Genomic DNA, 24,476 nt, shown 5'->3' on the forward strand with positions numbered 1-24,476 from the left:
TCAGTTTTTGACCTCTAGACTGTCAGTAAGGAGCTAGACAGGATCTGTTCCCCACCCCATACTGCTCTGGCTGATTCATCACACAGTACCCGGATAAGTCAATGCATCATGTGGAGCTGGCGTAGGTGTGCCTGAGATGTCCTAAGAGACCCAAAGCAAGCCAATAACTCAACTGTGCTCCTGAACAGGTGGCCAAGCCTCCAGTGCGGGTGTATTTTCCTTCCTCCTGATTTCTAGCTGCCTCCAGTCTCATCCTCTCTGCCTCCATCAGCATCTAGCGTCTCCCAGGGCTCTCCTCTTGCTCCAGTAGACACGGGTTTCTATTTCTGTATGAAGTAACCAAACAACCCAATTAGAAAAATCAGTTTTGCTGATTCTATGATGTGGTGGGAAGAACATGGTATTTAATTGCCTAATTGAGTAAACAAGTAAAGAAATACAGCAGTCAGGCAGTAAAGTAAATAGCTGTTCTGATTTTGTCCTTTAAAAATCCCAGACCTGAGTTTAGCAGTATTCAATAAAGCCATGGAATTATTTTTCTATTAAGGAAAACAAGCCCATCTGGATATGCCCGTGTGTCAGGCTTTCCGTGAACAAGACCAAGGAAGAGCTGAGCAGATCACTTAGTCTTTGGGAGGCATAACGTTAATCAGGATATTAGTGGATTATGAGAGTGATGTATGTAATACCTAGGGAGTACTTCTTTATTTGGGCAGAGACATTATGAAATTAAAGGGGCAGTGCTGAACACTGCCTATCCCAGCTTTCTCTTCAATTGCAACAACTCGAACATCTTGTCTGTGCTGGTGGATTATTAACAGAGGTTATTGGTCTCCATGGCAAAACAATTGAACGATCGCACAGAACGTAATCTCATTTATGGGGTGCAAAAAAAAAAAAGACAGTGGGTCAGGGATATAAATGCCCATTGCCACTGAGGGCCTGCTATAGTTCAGAAGTGACTCCACGGTTCAAAACGCTCTGACATTTTGGTCCCAAATTTCTTACTGAACCAGGTACAGCCACTGCAACACGCTGCCAAAATCCCTGAGGAGCCCTGTGAAGCTGGTGGTGAGGAGCCTTTGATCTCTGTGCTTTACTGTGCCACCCCAACATGTGTACTGGGGGCTGTGCCAGGTGCCTGGGGGGCATCCTCATTCCCCTGGCTCTGTTTGCCATCCTGGCAAATATCCTGTTGTTTTTTCCTGGAGGAAAAGTGGTGGCTGACAAGAGCCACCTTTCGGATGAGGTCTGGTACTTCGGAGGAATACTGGGAAGCGGAGTCTTGGTGAGTAGAAAGACCTTAGTCCCACGAAGGAGAACTCCCCCGCTTTCATCCGCTTCTCATTCCGTCCTTAGAGCATGAGATGCCATTCTGAAGCTAATAACCTTTTGTGTGATGAAAAGTAGTGCCTTAATATACTTCCCCTTTCTATTCGTGGCTGAGGACTGCTTGGTTTACTAAGTGGTTCACCCCTAAGCCTGGGCTGGAGTCACCCTAGGACATTTGAGCCCACAGAACCAAGCTAACAGCTAACCGATTGCTTTACTTCAGTCAATCGTGGCAATAAGAATTAAAAACAGAACACGGTGCTTTATACAAATGGATTGACTTAGAATGAAGATGCAGAAGCTCTAGGTTAGCCCTCATTCAGGAATCACTGCTTCTTCATCGCCTTGTTTCCAATATGGGTGGGACCTCTAGAGGGACTCACTTTCTATACCCTGAGTATAAATTTATCCTTGCCCTAAACGCACCCTGTAAATGAAAACTCAGCATATCAGCTCTTAAAATCTCCTCACAGAAGTTGTCCAAATGGAACCCCCATACTCAAAACCCCCTGTCTACCCATGAGCCATACCAGCTGTTAGGTCTTGCCTGCCCCCTTAAGCCCCTGAGACCTGAGGTCTTCACTAGCAAGAAAAATATGGGTTTCCCTTCATGCCAGACCCTCTAAGTGCTTCTCTTGCTGGCAGATGATCTTCCCTGCGCTGGTGTTCTTGGGCCTGGAGAACAATGACTGCTGCGGATGCTGTGGTAATGAGAGCTGTGGGAAGCGATTTGCGGTGAGTCATTATGGGATCAGCTGGCAGAATAGCTGGGGTTCGCTGTTTGTGCTGGGCAGCACGGGTGTGCGAAACAAATAATCAGCCCCAGCCAAGACTCCTGGGTCATCTAGTATATGATTAAGCTCTAATTCCCACTGATCAGAATAATAAGAATAAAACATTAAATTCTACAGCCTTCATAGAGCTGAAGATACATTTAAGTTTTACAAGTACACGGAGATGCCAGAGCCTTAAAACCAGAGTGAGGCCCCAGAAGGAGGGCAAAGATAGAGCCACAGGTTTCCCTTTCTGCCTAACTAAAAAGACATGAGAACGTCACTAAGTCATATCCTTCTTCCAGCCCTCAATTGCCTCTTCACTGAAGGAAACCAGAACAAGTAAAAGAAAGGGCACTCTTTATGGAAACTGTATTTCCTATTACCATTCAGAATCAACCTCGGGATTCAGCCTCTTCTCCTTTTTTCTTGTGGCTATCCACCTTTTTGTTGGTGAAGTAGAGACTAGGGAGGTATTAATGCTCCCAGGGGCGCAGAAGGAATGCTGGAATGTGGGTCAGGTCCCATTTCTGCAGCTGGGCAAGACACCAACTGTAAGATAAGCAAGTTGGACTGGATCAGAACTCCCTAGATATGGGCCAAACCCTGGTACAAAGATACACGTATCCAAACAACAAAGAATGTTTTCTTTTACTTATCCCCCAGTTGTTTTTATTTTATGAAGGAAAGAAATCCTTATTTTGATGGGGATAAGCCTTTGCTGTTTCTAAACCTTCAAACTTCCTTTGTAACAAAGGACGGACAACCCAAAGCTCTAGAAACTCAAGGGGCACCTGACTAAAATCTAATAACACCATCTTCGTGTTTGCTAACAATTTCAGCTTTTTTCAAATTGTGATACAAATTAGCAAAACAGTTGGCTTAAAAACTATCAAGCATTTGGGTATGAGATGAGTCAGAAATATGATGGTGGTAGATCCTAGGTTTGATGAAGAATAAAGGATTCTCCTCTCCAGCTTCCCAGGATTCCTGTTCCCGTCAAGGAGACTCCCAAGCCCACTTTAAATTCTTGAAAGTCTGTCTACCCATTCTGAAATTCTTGACATCTCCTTCTCATAAACATTTGTTGATTTAGTCCAGAAAGAAGGTATCTACCAAGCACACATGAAGGGCTGCTGTGCTCAGTATTTTATAGATACACTGCAGTTTCTCGTGTGACGTCACATCATTCAGAGAATATTCACCTTCTAAAAAGCCATCACGGATACTGAAAATAGTCCTTTCAGCATTCAGAATGATCATTTGCGAAGAGTGTCAGAAGTAGCGACAGTTCATTTGAGATAACTATGTGTTAAATGTTCTAAATACTAGATATTATTTTCATTTTGACTATAAAGGAAAGGAAGTGCTATATAACTCTTTCTTTCCCGTCAGAGCATTTATAATTTGTCAGTTTGGAAGACATACCAATTTGAAAACATACCAATTAAGGAATATGGATGAAGATAAATAAAAACCATGCCTGTGTTTAAAAATCTGTCTGTGCCTTGCTGATGCCGAGCAGAATTGAGTGATGGCTGGCAGGTACAAAACAGGCCTGAGGTGGACAGGCTTGCTTGCTTGCTTCTAGGTTCCTCTATAGCCACAGGCAGAAGTGAAACCATGTCCAAAATATTATACAAAACTTTAATTTCATTAGATTTAAATGGAGAATGCAGCAAGAAATCCTTGTGTTCCAAGCATAGTTGAGCAAACATGTTCTAGAATATTTGGTCTGGTTAATATATGTTATCTACTAGAGCTCCTGAGGCCTCCAGGGTGTATGTCTTACTTCTTTTCAAATAAGAAATTAACCCAGTATCACTGGCCTCCCAGCACAACCAGGGCCTATGTTATGTTGATATGGCCTGTGCTCTAGGGTTCCATACTGGATGCTTTGTGGAACCTGGTAGTGTCCCTTATCCCCATCTAAGACCATGTTTATAGTTCAAGGCCCCTGCTTGATAGTTATACTTCTTCTGTTTAGAGGATCTGGAACACCAAGTGAGACAGTTAAAAGACATTTTTGTCAGACACACACACACACACACACACACACACACACACACACAGCTGCATCATTTAAGCACTACAGTGGTGCTATCTGAATTATTTCTGTAAATGGCTCAAGGTGTTTCCTTACAAGCGCACACTGCCCCAGTTATCTGTGGAGCTCTGAGAAATTCTGCCAGTAGAAAGCTCTGTGAGCAAACACGGCAGAAGCCAGAGTGTCGGTCTCCCCCACCCACACTGGCATTGTTATGTTTTTCTAGAACATTCCCCAAACGTTAACTGAGCCTGCACCATTCTTGTCCTTCAATAATAAAAAGAAAAGCAGGAGTTGGAAGGCAGGAGCCACAGGATGTGGTAACTGCGCAGATAAAGTGAACCTGTGATCTGTAAACAACCTTGAAATCATCCAATTCACAGTTTCATTGTGAAGCCTGAGAAAATGAACCTGATGATCTCTGTCTCTCTGTCTCTCTCTGTCTCTCTGTCTCTGTCTCTCTCTCTCTCTCTCTCTGTCTCTCTGTCTCTGTCTCTCTCTCTCTCTGTCTCTCTGTCTCTCTGTCTCTGTCTCTCTCTCTCTCTCTCTGTCTCTCTGTCTCTCTGTCTCTGTCTCTCTCTCTCTCTGTCTCTCTCTCTTCTAACCCCCAATAGGCCCTGTGAGGGGGTGGGAGAGAAAGGCTCAGGCTCAGCCCAAAGGTCTGAACTCTCTCAGATTAATTAGGCTGAAATGAGCCAGGAGAAGAGGAAGAGCTGATACCTTTCAGGGTGGCCTTTGAAGCCTTGACCTGTGTTTGCTTTTAGGTCACTGCCTCTTTTTCCCATGCCTTGTCTGTTTGCTCATTGCCCGCTGTACTCTCTTTAATCTTTGCGAAATATTCACCTCCCAGGGCCCACTTAGACAACTAATTAATTTTATCAACTCATTCCCTTTAGGAAAGGGCAGTTTAGAAACCTTGGATTTGACTCAAAGTCATCTTTAATAGTGGGATGGAAAGTAGATTGATAAGAAGACAGCCGGGGTAAGGCAGACGTTCTTAACCACACCAAGTAATAAATCCCTGCATCCCCACCCCAGGCAGGGTGATGGGGTTAATGTTCTGAAGAAAATCTTGGTCTCATAAGGCAAGTGTGTGCAGTTGTGTGAACATTTCTTCTTGTGCTCAGCTCACCACTGCTCCCTATGGGCGGATCCTGAATATCTAGTTATTTATTCCTTCCAGTGGCAGCCAGATTGAAGGAAATTTAAGAAAGGCATTATGAAAAAGTAGGAGGGAGGAAGGATTGCGGGCCCTGAAGGGGATAGGACTTCCACAGGAAGACCAACAGAGCCAACTAACCTGGATTCTTGGGGCTCTCAGAGTCTGAACCACCAACCAAAGAACATACACAGGGTGGACCTAGGCCTCTCCATACATATGTAGCTGATGTGCAGCTTGATCTTCATGTGAGTCCGGAACAACTGGAGCAGGGGCTGTCCCAGAAGCTGTTGCCTGAATGTAAGATATGTTCTTCTAGCTGGGCTGCCTTGTCTGGCTTCAGTGGGAGAGGGTGAGCCTCGCCTCACAGAGACTTGATTTGAACAGTAAGGGGATACCCACACAAAAGAAAAGTGGAGGGGGACTGGAGGAAGGTTTATGGAAGGAGGTGAGCAGGAGGAGTAGCAGTGACCAAGATGTAAAGTGAATAAGTAAACAATTATATATTAAATTAAATTTTAAAAAAGGCAATGCTTTTAAGGACACACTATCATGAAGTAAGAACTTTATGGATCTACACGTCTTCGTTCTTCTCTACTCTTTAAAAATCATCTTCTGGGCAGGACACCCAGTAGTGAATTGCTAGGGTTTAATCCCTAGCACACCAAATATTTGAAACAAAGAGAAAACAAAATAGAAAATTTGCCCTGCTGTAAAATGGGTTATGGTCGTAACAGCTGTTGGCTGTGGAAAGACCTTAGCAGAATCAGAGAAAGGGGTCGCAAGGTGAAGGAAGAGAAGTCTCAGGTAAGTGGGCTGGTATCAAGGGCAGGTAGCCCTGGATAACTGCCTGTCGGCTGACTGCAGCAAGAAATACCAGGGGAGTGTCGGGGACTTCTGGACTTTCCCGGGTTTAATCCCCAGAAAAGATCCCTGAGTTACACAATGAAGTCCTCGTTTTACAAGTGAGGAAGTCAGTCCATACATTAAGTTTCTGATTGTAGTCCCCATAGCTTTCTCAGGCAGAGTCAAAGCAGAACATTCTGGATACTACTGCTTTCAGAGAAAACCAGTCAGGCTTACTGTACACTGTAATCCCAGCACTTGAGAGGCTACGATTGGGAAGGAAGTAGGGAGAGGGAGAGAACCGACTTCAGGTAGCCTCTATAGGTCTCTTAGAATGGTTGTCAAGTAGGAAGGTCTGTGCCCATCAGAGGTATATCCCTAACACATTGCCATTGCCCAACACTGTAAATACTATGTTCCCAGGCCATACTCCTTTCCTCCCCTTCCAGCTCCATTGTCCTTCCCATGTGTTCTATCCAATATCAGCAGAGATAGTGGCCAAAGACACATCTAAGTAATGACAGACCTGGGCTCAATGATCACTGGACCCTGATTTAGGGGAGGGGGGAGTCATAAAACCAGCAGGGGTGACTTAAAAGGCATCTGATTCCAGGAGTTTCTTACCTATTTCAAGGAAAGCTTTGACGCCATACAAGGTGGAAATGCGTGTTTAGCTGTGTGGCTAAAACGTGATTGTGGGGGGGAGGGGAGTAGCTCATCAGTAGAGCATTTGGCTGCAGAATGGATTTCTGGAATGAGTATCTGAGAAGGAATCTGTTTACCTTTACCTTTTCCCCTAGATTTTTGCATTTTGTATGTGTTGAAAGGCAAGGGTATAACAGTTAAACTATTATAGAACAACAATAATAAATTATTAAGTACTAATACTGTATTAAGTATGCTATAGAGTCACAGAAACATTCCTAAAATAAGCACAAAAGATCCCTAGTGTCTTGTCAGTGAATAGGATGCTGGGCATTATTTAGTAACTCACACTACCTTAACCCTGAGGAATATCTGGTTCTTCTAGAGGGGTCACTGGTCACCACTGAATAGGTTCTCTTATTCATTGAGTATTAGTATTGAACCTCATTATACAGAAGAGGAAATGCAAAGAATGATTAACTTCATGAGGCCAGGTGGGAGGAGCCAGGACTTAGACCCAGGTCCTCCTCCCTGGAACTCATACCCACCAGTTTGTAGTCATGACGCATTAGTGTTCCTCTTTTCTATGTATTCCCTTCAGGGAGATAAAGGGTCCTGGGGTGCAAATGCTAGGATGAAGGTTCCCGTGCTGCACTCCAAAATCTGGCAGGCAGTCATGCTCTCAAGAGGTGGTGTGGGAAGCTGCCCCGAGTCCCAAGCCTCTCCACTTTAAATATTATCAGTTTGGGGGTGAGTGCCCTAACTAAATACTTTGATCAGTAAATTCTGTTTCAATGAAAGAAGTTTTAACATAAAATCTATGATGAATGGGACTTAACCCATACTGGTTTAGTACAGATCATATCTGGCTAGGCATGGTGACACAGTCCTTTAGTCTAGTGCTTGAAGGAGGCAGATGCAGGTGGAACTCTGTGAGTTCTAGGCCAGCCTAGTCTATATAGCAAGACCCTATATCAAAACAATAAAAGACATTAAAAATATCACATACCTCACTAGTGAACTTAACAACTTTTAAAGACATTTTTGTGTGATCTAAATTACAGCAACATATTGGAAAGTGTACCTTCCTTTATGTGATTCGCCTATTCTGTAAGATTATGAAAATCAGAGTATTTGTTTCATTTATTTTACGGTGGGATATTTCAAACTAGAGCTCAAAAATATAGCATACCACCTATGGCTTTCTGAAACTGTAACCCAGTGCCTCAGTTTCCCAGATACATCATACAATGATATAAACCACGATTTATCCATTTAAGAACAGCTACCTTCATCTATCACATTCCCTTCTTTCTTGAGAGAAAGCATTGCCATTAATCCAATGAACACCAGATCCATGGATTTTAAATCCTTTAACTGCCAAAAATTTCAAATGACCTAAATAAATATTATTCAATATGATAGCCCAGTGTGACTACAGAAAAAGTGGGAAATCTAATCTACACAAAATATGATCATATTCCAAAGAGCTTATACAAAAAAAGGCATATATTTTATACTGATTACATGTTGAAATGATAACATGTTAAATATGCAAAATTAAACAAAATATATTACTAAGGTTAATTTCTTCTATATCTTCCTTTTAGCTAGACCATTTATACTATATATGAGATTAGCATTGTAGACAGAGGTGGTCTAGTAGTTCAGACAGTTACACTCTGACAAAAGGGAACACTATCGCCTTGTGTGCTTTTTGTTAACCTGACTTCTCATCTGCCTAAACGTGGCTGTTTACATCTGCACCCCCTCTTTGCCAGTCCCCTCTTACAGTCCAGTTGAAAATTACAAACAAACACGCTCTCAAAATAACACTCATCCTGCTATTTTCTAGACAGGGTCTTGTGTGCACCACACTGGTTTAAATTTGACAGACAGCCCAGAATGACCTTGAATTTCTGAACCTCCTGCCTCCTCCTCCAAGAGCATGGATTATAGATATACCATGGTATAGCAGACAGTGCGGCATCCCTCAATCAATGGATGAGCAAATGCCGAGCGTGCAGTAAAAAGGGGAAGCACAGGCACAAAGCTCCACTCTTACAGAGCTATAGTCTCCCCCATAATAACAAGCGGCTCCTGCCCTATGGCCATCATGTTTGGCATCAGGCGGGCGGGTACGCTGAATGGCATAACTGGACATAAATAATCTCTGCCCGGCCTAAGAGCTTCGTTGTCTCCCTTCGCTTTCAGATGTTCACCTCCACATTGTTTGCTGCGGTTGGCTTCTTGGGTGCTGCATACTCATTTATCGTCTCAGCCGTTTCCATCAACAAGGGTCCTAAATGCTTCATGATCAGTAACACCTGGGGATACCCCTTCCACGAAGGGTAAGGCTCCACTGTACAGTGATCAAAATGGCGTGACAGCCTCTCCTTTCTGTACTCTCAGCACGTCACCCCCGACAAGCCAAAGCTGGCTGCACGGTTAGAAGTTGCATGGTTTTCACTTCTGAGTGTCCTTTTGACAAACAAAACTGGAAGAGTTGACCAGAGAAAAATTGTTGTGTCACATGTCATATCCAAACATTAACAAACTTTATTCAAGATCTTTGTCCTCAGGGAGTGTAGCTAGGACTAGAAGTCAGAACATCTAGATGCTTGGTCTTCAATAACATAAGCAAAATCTGCCAACTACATAGTCACCATATTTGAGATCCAAAATTCTAACCATATTTCAGGTACTCACTAGCTGTTTGTAGCTTGTAAGCTACTCTGCTGAACAGCAAGCATACAGAAGAACATTTCCATTTCAGTTGATAACTATAGTTAGATAACTATCCTGTATCCTCTGAGAAGCTTGGACCACTTCTCATCTGTTCATTATCTCAGACCCTCTATTTCACACAGTGGCTGGTTATCCTTGGGAGATAGGAAGTACGGCTCTTGGATATTCTAACACATAGAGAATGAGCCCACTTTAAAAAAAAAAAAAAAAGCTCTATAATATACCAATAAACAGTTGTCCTCCTCGTCTAAGAGGCTCCAGGACATCTATAGTTAGTGATCCCCAATAACTTCAGCCCTGCACAGGCTAACACAGCATTTGCATATTGCTTATAATCCTTGATGCAATGAAAATGCAATGCAAATAACTGCTTTGCTTAGAGAACAATGACATGCTCATTACGGATGCCATTTTAATCAGCAGTTCATGATCAAACTTACATGTGTGGAACCTGAGCATGCAGAAGGATGGCTGTATGTATTGAGACCGCTCTGTGTTCATTTACAAGGAAATCCTTAGAAACTTCAAGAATTATCTCCAACTAGGGAGGTGGGGGGCACTGGCTCTGATCTGATGGTCTTGGTGTGTTCACTGGTCTCAAGTACCTCAACCTTATTCTCACGACTAACCAAGGCAAGATCGCTGTCATCTTCACACCACACACAATGACTCCAAAATGTTTCTTTTACTGTGGAAACACCCCATATCTTTCAACGAACTGATGAGACACCATCACTGTGGGGTTGGATTGAGGAACATAGCACTCAGACACCAGCAGGCTGAGCTTTCTCTGGAGGTATTTTGTCAATAGCTCAGTCTCTCCCCTGGGAAGCGTCAGGAAAGCAGTGGATTTTGTCTTTCTGATGGACACTTCTGTTATTGCTTCGATCTATTCTACAACATCCCTGCAGTGTTACCATAGATTTCTGTGGTGCTCTGCTGTGTAAAACACATTGCCCTCTATGAACTTAATGTGACTGAGGTAGCTTCTGAGATTCCAGCTCAGACTATAAAGCCCGTAGTCTCTCAATACCGAGGAACGTGGCACTGTTTTTCTTGGAAATGTTCGTTGATGGTGACAGCAAAGAGACAAAGAGTAGATTGTATATGCCATAAGATCCATGATAGGGACACATCGGAGGGGAAAGGGAGCCTTTAGGAGACCCTTCTGCTTTCCTTCCTTTTTCCTTTCTAGGCAGGATCTCATGTGTCCCAGGCTGCTTTAAATCTGACAGATAGCCCATATAGGAAGGAAGCCCCTATGTGTGTGTGACCCCACAACTCCTACCCACCATCTCTAGGGAACTTCCCATTTCTCCCTCAAAAGATCGCACCTTTAGATTGCTACATGCTCTCCCTATACAGAAATTTAAGTCTCTTCCTGTGTGGAATGTCTGTACGCTAACAAAAACTTGAATTAAAATTTGGTTAAGGGGTTGGGGATTTAGCTCAGTGGTAGAGCGCTTGCCTAGGAAGCGCAAGGCCCTGGGTTCGGTCCCTAGCTCCGGAAAAAAAAAAATTTTTTTTGGTTAAAATCCAGTCCTTTTTTTTTTTTAAGATTTATTTTTTTATTTTGAAGTGTGTGTGTGTGTGTGTGTTCGCGCGCACGTGCATGTGCAAGTGGTAGAGGTGTCTGCACATGAGTGCACAAACATATGGAGGCCAGAAAAGGGAACCAGAGCCCTAAAACTGTACATGGCTGTTCGATCCCATGTAGGTGCCAGGAATTGAACCAGGGCCTCTGTGTGGGCAGCCAGTGAGCCAGAGCAGCCACTGAATAGTCTCCACGCCCCCGATTTGTGCTATTTGTTTGGTTGGGTCTTCTGGTTTTCGCTAACTATATAGCCAAGGACGGACTTGAATGTCTGACCCTGCCTCTGCTTCCTTCGTTCTAGCATTATACATATGTGCCACCTCGTCCCTTTTATTCTGTATTGTAGATATCACTCATGGCCTGAGGCACATGTCACAAGTCACTCTGTCAACTGAGGGGCATCTTTTTTGTTGTTGTAGAGGTGGGTTTTTCGTTTGTTGAGACAGGCTATCATACCATAGCATCCGGTTCGCCTCGAACTCAAGGCATCTTGCCCTTAGCTCCTAAGAGCTGAGATTACAGCTGTGAGCCATCACACCCAGCTTAGATGCTTCGTTTTCGCCATGTGACATGGTCTGTTTTACACGGCTTTGATGGCCGCTTGATAACTTGTGACCATACAGTCGATCTCTAGTAATGATATCTAGGATGAAGGCCATCAACGTGGATGCAGTGCATACCTCCCAGGCCTGTTGCTGCTTCATTTTCTGCTTCTTTATGAATGTGTGTGTGCTGATTCATCCCCTTGGTCAGCTCACAGACATTGCTCTGTCATTTAGTAGTTTGTGACTGACGCAAGTCACTTAAAGTCCCTGTGCTTCCACGTCCACAAACAAGGGTGGTGTGCCAGCATCCTTGTGTGTGGAATGGAGAAAAAGAGTCATTGGTTTCTGTAAGCAATAAAGGAGTGAGGATGTGAAGTGGCCAGGACAGCACCTGCATTCAGATGTACTCAGTGAGGTTTGCTTGGGTTCTTTGGTTGTTGTTAAAAGTTTTTCCACCATAGAGCTTAGAGCTTGTCTTGTACAAGAGAAATACTAATGGCAACTTTCTAGTCTAGGGAATTACATACATTTGACAAATGTCTCCCTCCTCCCTGCATCCCTGTCACCTGTAGTGATTATCTTAATGACCAAGCCTTGTGGAGCAAGTGCGTAGAACCCCGCGATGTGGTCCCTTGGAATCTCACCCTTTTCTCCATTCTGCTGGTCATCGGAGGGATCCAGATGGTTCTCTGTGCCATCCAGGTGATCAATGGCCTCCTGGGAACTCTCTGTGGAGACTGCCAGTGCTGTGGCTGCTGTGGGGTAAGTTAGGATTCCATTGTTTCTTCTCAGAGCCAAGGAGCGCAAGTCAGGGCACCATTGCCATGTGATGAGGGCTAGTGAGTTTGTCTGCCTGGGAAAAACCTAGCCACCCTGTGGTTCCTGCCAGTTCATACAAACAGCACATGCAGTGAACATTATTGCACATGTAGTGACCACGCTCCCCTGCCTCACACCTAGGTGTGTGTGTGTGTGTGTGTGTGTGTGTGTGTGTGTACATACAACATTTACAGAAGGTCTTTGAGGAAGTGTTTTCCAGATGAGCATGTTCTTGTAATAATATATCACACCTAGCCTGGAACTCTCACTTCCTCCAGTGACGAGGATTAATGTAGAACCTAAACAATTTCTGATACAAGAAGAGTAGGAAAAAAAAGTTAGTCAAGATGACTTTCTAAATTCCATCATAAAATGTCAATAACAAAATATAAAAAAATAAAGACAAATGTATAGATAATATAACAGTCAGATTATTTCAACACATAACCAAATTAGATTGGGCAATTACATATCCACACACATTTATTATAAACAGATTGAGACATGGTTAAAACAGTAACAGTTTTTACATTTCAAATAAGTAATATGTATGTATATATACATATGCATATACGTATATGAAAATACGTGTAAAGACACATATATAAAAATACATAATGACCTGGAAAGCCCCCCTCCCTCCCTTCTACTCTCTCAAATTCTCCCAGGTTCTCACTGTATAAAGCTGCTAATTTTCTTATACATCCTCCCAGTCTTTTAAAATTATTTTTATTTGCCAAGTGTGAAAAAATATTCTCACTAAACTATAATATTGAAAACACTAGACTGAAGGTATTAATAGACTGGTCCACTGGTAAAACATTTTCTTAGCATACATGAGGCTCAATTAGCAGCACCATGGATGAAAGGGTTGAGAGTTTGAAAATAGAATATAAAACTTACATATTAAACAATATGCAATTCCAAAAGTAAAAATAAAAATAATAACTAGGAATAGGAAAAAATCCAATAAAAAGTGCTGTCAGAATTTTTTTAAATGAAGCCTTACTTTTTTCCTTCCTTCTAAACTATAATACTACAAAAGTTACTGCTCATATATTGCTTTGAAAGTATAAAAAAATCAGCACCGCCGAGATGGTTCAGTGGGTAAAAGCACTGCCTGCCAAGACCGTCAGCCTGAGTACAATCCACAGGACCCACACAGAGGAAAGAGACAACCGACTCCCAAAGGTGTTCACTGATCTCTCCTCAAGCATTGCACAACACACGCACGCACGCACGCACGCACGCATACACACAAATAAATGAACAAAATTGTAAATGTTTAAATGCAAGTCTGGTTTCAATTCCCAGAACCCATAGCAGAAGAAGAAAGCTGGCTCCTGAAAGCTGTCCTTAGACCCTACACACTCACACCATAGCACATATGCACACACTTAACATACTACTAATAATAAGTAGAGGGTTTAAAAATACATCTGTAGTAAGTACAGGTTCCCAACATGGATACATGTATAATAAACTGCACCTATGACTGCATTTTCTGCAGAATTTCATATCTTTTGTGCTGCGTATTTGTTTCCTTTTTTTTCTGAGACCAGGTCTCATCCTGGATGACTGGAAATTCCCTAAGTGGACCAGGCTGGCCTGAAGCTGGCCTCTCCCTCCTGAGCTTTGGGATTGAAGGCATAAGCCACAACACTTAGGCTTTTTTTTTTTAATCTTTAAACAATTGGAAAGGATTATTGCCCATTATCAGTGGTCTTTTGTGATAACAATTAAGAATATTGAGCATTTGGCAGATAGATAGATAGATAGATAGATAGATAGATAGATAGATAGATAGATAGATAGATAGATAGATAGATGACTCTCAGTGGTTAAGAACACTGGCTGCTCTTCAAGAGAACCCAGGTTTGATTCTCAATATCCACATGGTAACAAGCGCCAGTCTGTAAATCCAGTTTCAGGGACCTGATGCCTTCCTTTGGGCTCTCCAGCACTAAGCACACATATACACACACAGACAAGATACCCATACACATAAAACAAAAATAAATAAATCTGTAAGAATGTTGACCATTTAAATCTTCCAGCCCATTTAAAATGAGTGAATAATTCCTAAGGCAGTCAAACTGATAGTCATATTTTAGCTGAATGGTACATTTTCTTTGCTTCTTGGGTAGATAGTAATAGTTCACTAAATCAAAGGCTATCTGTCTGTTTAAAAGCATAGCCATAAATAAATGCCAGTATAGAGTCTCTTTACTGAATTTAATTTGCCAAGGCTATGCACTTTGATGGTACAATGACTAAGTCACTGACAATAGGAAGACAAAGGACAGACATGTGGTTTTCAGCTATCCCATCTACCTGTTGCCTCACTTATGCAGAAGGCGTGCAGGTCAATGTGGGTTCAGTCAAGCTGAAAGCCTTCAGAGCCTGGTGTCTTTTAAAAAGTGACATATGGGAGGGTTCCTCAAAATTCTAACTGTGAGAATTGGGAGGGTGGCCAAATAGTGACCAGGTGCCCTGCCTTGGTTATTTATAAAATGTGAGCATTCGTTCAGTGTATACTACAGGGTAATAGCTACACATAGATTTTTGCACTCATAAGACTCAGCAAATGGTGCTTATAATTGTTTTATCCCCATATAAAATGGGCAACATAAGCTAGGCGCTGGGTTCAAGTCCTCACACTATGTATATTCACTGTGGCTTTAACAAAGCACCTTTTCCACCCCACTTGTGTTTACTAATAAATGACCCAAAAGAAATAAAAGCTCCCATGCCTGTAATCGAAAACAAGTAAGCCACAGATTTAAGTCTGAATCTAAGTCATCAAAGTGTTGAGAGCATACAGTAGGGAACCCACTAATGGATGAGAGAAGTCAAAAGGCAGGGGAAGGAGGGCTAGAACAGGGAGAGAACTAGAGAAAAGAAAGACATCTTAACTCATTTTCTTTTCCTACCCTCTAGGGTGACAGAGCAGTCTAACAGGCGGTGATGATCTCCTCCAAGTCTACAGCACCATGTGTGGGAAGACATGGCCCAGGCCCAGCACTGCACACATGGGCTGCTAACTCCTGTCTGGTTGGATCCTCTCTGGCAGAACTTGGGAGGCACAGGAGATCCTTTTCTCTCTCCAAACAACTTAGCTCAACCCAGGAATTTGGTGGAATTTTTTTACTTTGCAAATTAGGCCCTATTTTGAATTCCAGAACAAGTTTAAAGCACATTTTTCATGATTTCCCATAAGAAAAGTTAAAATAGAGGAGGTCACTTGTCCTACCACATTGTCTCTTTGTGTATAAAGTTGTTCATACTTTAGGAATATTTGCATTGAACTCAAAGAGATAAAGCATTACCAGGAAAACCGGTTTTTCAGGATGCATAGGTAAGGAATGATTGCTATATTATATATAATTTTTATGTGAAGCCTGTTTTGGCTAACTTGTCTGGACTACTTGTAACTAGTTTTATGAGCCTGTCATAATTTGCCAGGGTTCCCACATGTATATTAAGTTAATTAAATTCAGAATTAAAATAATAAATGTGGGGGGAGGAAGAAGAGAAAGAATGTATCAGACCTGCTTGTCTTTTTTCTTTTTATAAATGCATTCTTTCTTTACTTTTTGTTTGTTGTTTTATTTTTGGGTTTTTGTTTGTTTGTTTGTTTGGTTGGTTGGTTGGTTGGTTGGTTGGATGGTTGGTTGGTTGGTTGGGAGTTTTGGTTTTGGCTGGGGGGTGGTGGTTTTTTGAGATTTGCTATATAATCCAAACTGCTCTAGAAATCATGGTCTTCCCAAAACTACCTTCTCAGTGTGGGTATTCCAAGCATATGCTATCATGCCTGACCAACAAGCATTAAAATGTCATAAGAAGTTGACTTGGATAATATTTTTTTTAATCTATTGGGCAAGATTAAGAGCTCCTGCTAATTCCATGTAATGTGATAATAGGTTAACTTTGGTTTTATTGGTCAGGCATGAATGTGAAATCAAAATTCATTTGGGTTCAAATATCACTTCTACAACATACCAGCTTAGAGGGCCCTGAAAGTGAATTTGTAAGTCTCCATTTCCCCATCTGTAAAAGGAATGTCGAAATACATCTATCTGGGAGTACCTGAAGTCACCAAGTATGAAATGAAGGTTTTCAGCATGGTCAAGGTAACTTGCAAAGAATACAGAGGAAATACCATCCAGACTGACTTCTAGAGCCACCGATCAGATAACCTGCACCGTGCGGGTTAGGCATGCTCAAAACCTGGTTCTCAAATCCACCGCCTACTGTGTGCGGGTCACCCAAAAGGTCAGGCACTGAAGATGTGAAGTGTCACATGCTGTGACCTTGCCCTTACTGTACTATTGCAGTGCACTCTGTAAGGTGAGCGATCCTATCTAAAACCTGAAATTTAGCTTCCAGCAGAATTGTGACCAATTTGGTCAAGCAGGTGGGCCCTTAGGATCTTCTGAGAGAGTTTAACACACACACACACACACACACACACACACACACACACACACACACACCATACTTCAATTCAGTTTAGACCATTGGTTCTGAAATGTGGCTGGTTATTGAATTTACCCAGAAAATGCTCTATAATTACAAGCCCTAACTAACCTTCACCATCTGAACATTGGGGCAGTGCTGGGACCAAGCGTGCTATGCTGCCATTGTCTTCTATGAGAGCCTATTAACCAGGATAAAGTGTAAGCAGGCCAAAATAACACTCCCAAGAGTGTGGCCTGATTACAGTGCTTAGGAATGCTCCTGCCCAGTATAGTAATTCACTCATTTGAGTTCTTTGATGGGGAAATGGGAATGGGCATCCGAGGACCAATTATGTAGGGCTTTTACAGATCCTCTATTTCAGAAGAGAAATGGATAGATATATCCAGTCACACATCGGTCTCATTATTTTACACGTGAATAACAGAAACAAGAATTTGACAAGTTCTCATCCAGAGGGACAGGCTTCAAATCCTGTTTCCAGAAGATAAGGGGAAATAGCATAACTCAGATAAGAGGACTTAGAATGGGGATCTAGAAGACAATGAGAGAAATTCTCCCTTGGAGCGATCCCTCTCCACACACATGTACATATTTCTGTCTCTCCCTCCTTTCCTCTCTTCCTTCTACTTTTCTTCCTCTTCCTCTTCTTCCTTTTCCTCCTCCTTCCCCTCTGGCTATGTGTGTATGAATACACACTTGTACGTGTATGTGTATGTGTGTGTGTGTGAGTCTCTTTTCTCATAGTAGCCAACTTTGTGTTGCCTACTTGAGTGCCTGAGTCCTCTATGCTTAGCATTAAAATGGAGGTTGTCTTAGTTGTTTTGCCCTGCCAAAACCTGTGGCCACAGCAACTTTCGAAAATGTTTAATTTGGAGCTCACAGTTGCATATTATTAGAGTCTATTGCCTTTATTGTGGGGAGCCTGGCCCAGGTTGCCAGGCTCACATGACACCAGGGCAATGACTGAGATTTACATCCTTGTCTGCATGGAGGAGGTGGAGAGAGATACTGAGAACAGTGTGGGCTTTTGAAACCTCAAAGCCCACCCCCAGTGACACAGATGGTCTCCCAAGACCACTCCTCCTAATCCTTCCCAAACAATTCAATCAACTGGAAACCAAGTATTCCAGCATATGAGCCCATTGAAACCACCACAAAGGCAAAGGTCGTAGAGAGACAAACATGAGGTATTACCATAATTGGTAGAATTTCTTTATGAGCAGGGTCCCAGAGCCCCTGCTTTCCATTCTTCCATATTATTAGTGAGAATATTCATATTTAAAATACATACTCAAAAAAACTGTGTTCCCAACAGCCTCTTTTGGTTTCTAACTTTGAATACAACAGTGCCTTGCTTTGATATGGGCTGTTCTTGGGATTGTTTGCTGTACCATAGCATTATATTTTGCCCTTGAGCATGGGACCAACTGCACAGGAGAAGGGAACTAGTAGGAGGGGAAAGAGTTATGTCAAAAAATGTTCCATGGCATCCACATAATCTAAGGATGGAGGCAGAGAAGGGGAATGTCTCTGAGACTCAGCCAAGCACGCTAGTCACACACCCTGCTATAGGCAAGAGATGGTCAAGAGCTGCTAAGTAAGGCAAATGTACAGTAAAGCAAGACCGGCTCCTCCTCCTGCCACTCACACCCGGGTGGTGGTTGCCCAGGAGTGAGAGCTGCTCTGCCTTGAACAGCTTAAAAAGACATGAAGGAATATTTAAGATGTGCTTCTAGCCAGATATACGGACAGGCAAATGCACCAATGCACATAAAATAAAAACGAATCATTAAAAAAAGATTCAATACATGCAATATTAAAACTAGAGTGAAAATAAATGGATGAATCTTTGATTTAAAAAAAAATACATTGGCTACCTGTGGTAGTGGCAATCCTAGCTCTCAGAGGTAGAGGCAGGGGGATTTCTGTGAATTCAAAGCTTAGTCTGTTGTAGTCAGTTCTAGATCCAAGTGAACTACATACAGAAACCCTGTTTACCTCCCTATCCCACTGCTCCAAAAGGAAAATGTGTCCATTTTTCTAAGCCTTAGGATTGTCACAATAAAGGCAAGATTCATGACTAGAACTGCAATGGCCTGGAGTGATGTTGGGAAAGTTTTCTATTTATTGTAAATTAAAGATTGCATTTATTTATGTGTGTGTACCATATGTGGTACCTATGTAAAAAATCAGAAAGTAGTAACTTTGGGGAGTTGGTTCTATCCTTCAGTCTTGTGGGTCCTGGGGATTGAACTTGGGTCATCAGGTTTAACAGCAAGTACATTTAACCATTGATCCATCTTGCTGGCCCTGTTTCTGTTTAGAGATGGTCTTGCTGTATAGGCCAAGTGGGCCTCAAACTTACTGTGTAGTCCTCAAAAAGACCTTATACTTGGCATCCTCCTACCTCAGCCTCCTGAGCACTGGTATTACAGGAATACGTTATTTGGGGGATTGGTTTTTCAAGACAGGGTTTCTCTGTGTAACCTTGGCTGTGCTGCAACTCAGTCTGTTGACCAGGCTAGCCTCAGAAATCCACCTGCCTCTGCCTCCCAAGTCCTTGAATTAAAGGTGAGTGCCACCACAGCCGGTGACAGGGATGTGCTTTACAGCATCAAGTTGTTTGTTGACAATGCCTCCATAAGAATAAAAGTATAAGCCAGATATGGTTAGTGAATGTCTCCAGTTCTGCACTTAGACACACAAGTTTGAAGGCAGCTTGGGTTCAAGGACTTTGAGGACAGTACATGGCTAGGTGTAGAGGTTGTGGTAAGGGCTATTTGGATTAGTGTGTGTGTGTGTGTTTGTGTGTGTGTGTGTGTGTGTGTGTGTGTGTGTGTGTGTGTTGGTCGGGAGCACACACAGGCATGCCAAGAAGATCAGAAGACAGCTTATGGTAATCCATTTTTCCCATCATGTGGGTTTAAATGGACCAAACCCAGGTTTGTTGTCAAGATCTCTTCCAGCCTGAGGCATCTTGCCAGCACAAATTGGTGGGTTTTTTTTTTAGGGGGAGGGGGTGTTGTTTTTAGAGAGAGGTCTCTCTACATAGCCCTGTCTATCCAGGAACTTGCTATATAGACCAGGCTGGTCTTGAACTTTGTATGGCCTTGCTTCCTTCTGTCCCCCATGTACTGGACTTACACAATATGTACCACTCATTACACCTGGCTCCAGGGTTTCTCTGTAGACTAGGCTGGCCTCAAACTCACAGAGATTCACCTGAGATTAAAGACCTGCACCACCCAAAAGGTTTGATATGGATTAAACTGGACATCAACAGAGAAGAGAGACCCATCAAGAGAAAGAACAGACCATTCCGTAGAGTAGGTTTGGCTTTTTCCAGAGAGTGGACCATAGAACACAGATTCTAGTTTATGTTGGGCTACCTCTTACTAGGAGGTATTTGGTTTCCTGTACTTAGACTTAGAAAAAATTATTCTGTATATTAGTATGGTATAGTATATTTCAAGTATACTACATATAGTATGTTTCAAGATTAAAATTTATTTTACAACAAATTTATTTTGAAAAGAGGTCAACATAATCAGGTTTGAACTGAACTTTTACTTGTAGAGCTGTGGTATACTTGATAAAGAAAATGGATTAGATCTTGAGAAGGATTTTACTCATAAATGGGTAATAAAGAGAACAAGGTCCCAAATAAGTTCTTTTAAAGTATCTTCCTTTTTAATTTCTGAGACAGGTATCATTATGTATCCCTAGCTGACCTGTAACTCCTGTGTAGACTAGACTGACCTTGAACTCAAGACCCTCCTGCCTCTCCAGTGCTGCAATTAAAGGTCCGTGCCAACTTTCCTAGTTTAAAAGAAATTGTTGATCTGTTAGCAAAAAAAAAAGAAGAAGGAGAAGGAGAAGGAGGAAGGAGGAGAGGAGGAGGGAGGAGGAGGAGGAGGAGGAGGAGGAGGAGGAGGAGGAGGAGGAGGAGGAGGAGGAGGAGGAGGAGGAGGAGGAGGAGAAGGAAGAAGAGAAGAAGAAGAAGGAGGAAGAAGAAGAAGAAGAAGGAAGGAAGGGAGGAGGGAAGGAAGGGAGGGAGGAGGGAGGAGGAGGAGGAAGGAAGGAGAAGGAGAAGGAGAGGAGGAGAAGGGAGGAGGAGAAGGAAGGAGGAGAATTTTTTTAAAAATCCTTTTTTTTTTTTTAAAAAGGAATATCAGGTGTTGTGTTTCATGCTTATTACCTCAGCCCTTGGGAGGCAGAGGCAGAATGGTGAGGAGTTCAAGACATCCTGAGCTACTGGATGCCTTGTCTTTAAAAAAAAAATTGAAAACTAAAGTTAAGAACATTGATGGAAGTTTTTATATAGCAGATTAGTTGGAGGATGGCATATCAACAGATAATGTCAGTTTATTTCTGCTTAACACCAGAGATACAGGATGGGGAGGGAGAGAGAAACATCCTTGTAATGACAGACATTCAAGGAAAAAACTTCAGAAGAGCCTGATCTAGTTGTCTCCTAAGAGGCTCGGCCAGATCCTGACAAGTACAGAGGTGGATGCTCACAGCCAACCATTGGACTAAGAATGGTATCCCCAATGGAGGAGTTAGAGAAAGGACTGAAGGAGCTGAAGGGACTTATAGCCCATAGGAAGAACAACAATATCAACCAACCAGACACCCCAGACCTCCCAGGGACTAAACCATAAACCAAAGAGTACACATGGACAGACCCGTGACTCCAGCTACATGTGTAGCTGAGGTTGGCTTTGTCAGACATTGATGGGAGAAGAAGCCCTTAGTCCTGGGAAGGCTCCATGACCCAGTGTAGGGAAATGCCAGAGTGAGGAGTCAGGAGGGAGTAGGTAGGGGGTACCCTAATAGAAGCAGAGGGATGGGGGTGGGATAAGGGTTTTCCAGAGGGTAAACTGGGAAAGGGGATAACATTTGAAATGGAAATAAATAAAATAGTCAATAAAAAAAGACAGACATGAAGACTCCACAAGTTTTCAAAATGGGCAAAATAACCAAATGAGTAGATAGAACATCACAAGACAGACACCAGTCTTCACTCTACCCAAAGCCAGTGGCAGCAAGAAAGGGCTGAAGGCTGTGGGCAGAACAGGAGTTGCACCGCAATTTATCCAACAAGCGTAGCACGCAACTCTTGAGATACAGGAGGGAAACTTCTAGAACATCGTGCAGTCTGTTAATGGTAATCATCCAAGAGGGAAGATAGGATACAAACATTAAAGAGAGGGAAGACGGGAAGGGAGAATAGGAGAAGACAGAAGAGGAGGGCAGGAGAGTGGAAAGGTAGGGAGAAAGCAAAGAAAGGGTGCAGGGCTTAAAACAGCTACCGAGAGGACCTACAGGTTGAAAGTGAGGAGGAAGTGTCTGCCTTTCTACAAAATTAACTTGTTCTGTTCTTTCAGGTATCACATTAGTTACATTCGACTATTGAACAAAATTCCCAAGATAAGCAGTATAGTAAGTGAATTTCTTTGGATTCATGCTTACAGGGTAAGACAGCAGGCTCTGTTGATTTATGTCTGTGGAAGGGCAGAGACCTTGTGGTAGAAGGACAGCACTGAAGAGAGCCGCTTGCTTCATGCCAGCCAAGAAGGAATAAAAAAATTGTCTTCAAAGTCGCACACCTAATGACCCAAGGAGCCATGTCCTCCAGCTAGGCCTTTTGTCCCAGCAGCAATGGTAAATTCATCCATTGATGAAAAAAATCCGTTCACCTCTCAACACCACCACCACCCGAGGACCAATCCTTCAACAGTGAGCCTTCAGGAAGGACACTCAGTGTCCCAAGTGTCATTATTGAAGGCCATTAGGGGAAAACTCCTGGTTAGGAGACTGGAGTGGGTACCCACAAGTGAACAGGATTAATGACCTGGCTAAGAGACCACCCCTAGGAAACAGGGTCACCTTAAACAATGAGGAATTTAAGAAGAGAATCATTCCTTTAATGAGATACTGTACTTTTCCTTCCCAGAATTCTTGACCCTAGTTCACAGTCACTGCAAACTCCCAAGAGGTTGCCCCACTTTTCCATATGTCCTTTTCTTTCAGATGCTGGACAAAACCTAAACACTCTTTTCCTGATTTAGAATTTCTTACTCTATCCCTACTACCTCCCTCCCTGCCATGCGGCTGCCTGCCAGTATGTACGGTGGACCCCCAGACCAGTGATTCAAATAGCCTGGCTTTTTTTCTTTTCTCCTCCAGACATCTATAGAGATTGGTAGCATGCCTGTCCTGGGGTTTTATTTTAAACTCTAATAAATTATTTTCTTGAGCTTCCATTTGAGTCCACTATTAAATTCTTTTTACAAAGAAACCTCAGGAAGGGACCTGGATTTCTCTGGTACCATCTGGTGACTACTACAAAGCAGCTCCCAGGATTCTTGTAACACACACACCATAACAATTCTAAATTGCTTATGTATGTGTATACATACACACATACATGTTACGGTGACTTCACTTGCAACAGCTTAATTATCAGCATCAGTTAAGCAGCCATCTTGCTGTTCTCATATCTGACGCTGGGGCTTAAAGTGCTCGCTGTAGGCTGTCAGTAAGGCACTCAGATATGGATGTAAAAACCAGACAGAAGATGAAGTTGGAGCTCATGGGTTTGGACTAACACGCTGTCCTTTTTCCTGGCGACATCCATGATACGTGTGTCCTGTAGAAATGAGAAGCCCTTAGCACAAGACTAAGAACGTTACTTAGTTCTTAGGGAACCAACCAGGAGTTAGAGGCACGGAGGGGAATCCTGGGAAGGTGGCGAGCTGCAGAGCAGGTCTGTGTATGACAGAGGTGAGGTCATGGGTCAGCAATAGTCCATATGAGCTAACGGGTAGCTGCTGCTTTCCCCCTGCCCACCAGGACTCGCAAGAGTCCTATCTAGGTAGTGTCCTGCCAGGAAGCCCAGAAAGCGGGTATGAGGAGCTGTCACTCAGCCGAACCAAGCTTACATATCACAAAGCTGCCATGCCAAACCTAGAGGAGGGAAGTGGTTTTTAGTTTCCTTATGTGTGTACATGTGGTGTTTCTTTTTAAGAATTACTTTCAGGTATTGTGTATGTAGGGAGGTTCGTGTGTAGAGGTCAGAGTACAACTCTGAGAAGCCAATTCTCTCCGTATGTCATGTGGATGGAACCCAGATAGTCGGGCTTGGTAGCTTGCACCTTAACCTGTTGAGCCATCTCGCCGGCCCTTTGTGTTGTTACTTAAGCTAAGCCAGGGTTTCTCAGTTTCTATACCTGCTGCCAGTCTACTACACTGTCCCATGGCACCCTATGTACACCGTCATAGCACCTAAAATTCTTTCTTCTCCTGCCTGCTTATGGTCTCAGCATTTGCGACCCACGTGGCTTCTCGCTTTTGATTGGGTGTGCCCGCTGCCTGACTTCTTCAGTGTACGCTCCATATTCCTGAATTCTCCCCACGATACCTTTGGCTATCCTCCCACAGTTTGTTCAGTCCCTGCAGTGATCTCGCTCCTATCACACAA

At 42.9% G+C, this 24,476-nt stretch overlaps 1 protein-coding gene across 1 annotated transcript; it reads left to right on the forward strand.

The window, feature by feature from the left end:
- Positions 1-759: 759 nt before the first annotated feature.
- Tm4sf4 (transmembrane 4 L six family member 4) lies at positions 760-23,044 on the forward strand. Its single transcript, XM_032896967.1, has 5 exons — positions 760-1,288; positions 1,978-2,067; positions 9,017-9,153; positions 12,262-12,451; positions 23,027-23,044. The coding sequence occupies exons 1-5, from the start codon at positions 1,115-1,117 to the stop codon at positions 23,042-23,044; spliced, it is 609 nt and encodes a 202-aa protein (XP_032752858.1). The 5' UTR covers positions 760-1,114.
- Positions 23,045-24,476: the final 1,432 nt, after the last annotated feature.

This window comes from Rattus rattus, chromosome 3, assembly GCF_011064425.1.
Source record: "Rattus rattus isolate New Zealand chromosome 3, Rrattus_CSIRO_v1, whole genome shotgun sequence".
NCBI classification, from domain to species: domain Eukaryota; kingdom Metazoa; phylum Chordata; class Mammalia; order Rodentia; family Muridae; genus Rattus; species Rattus rattus.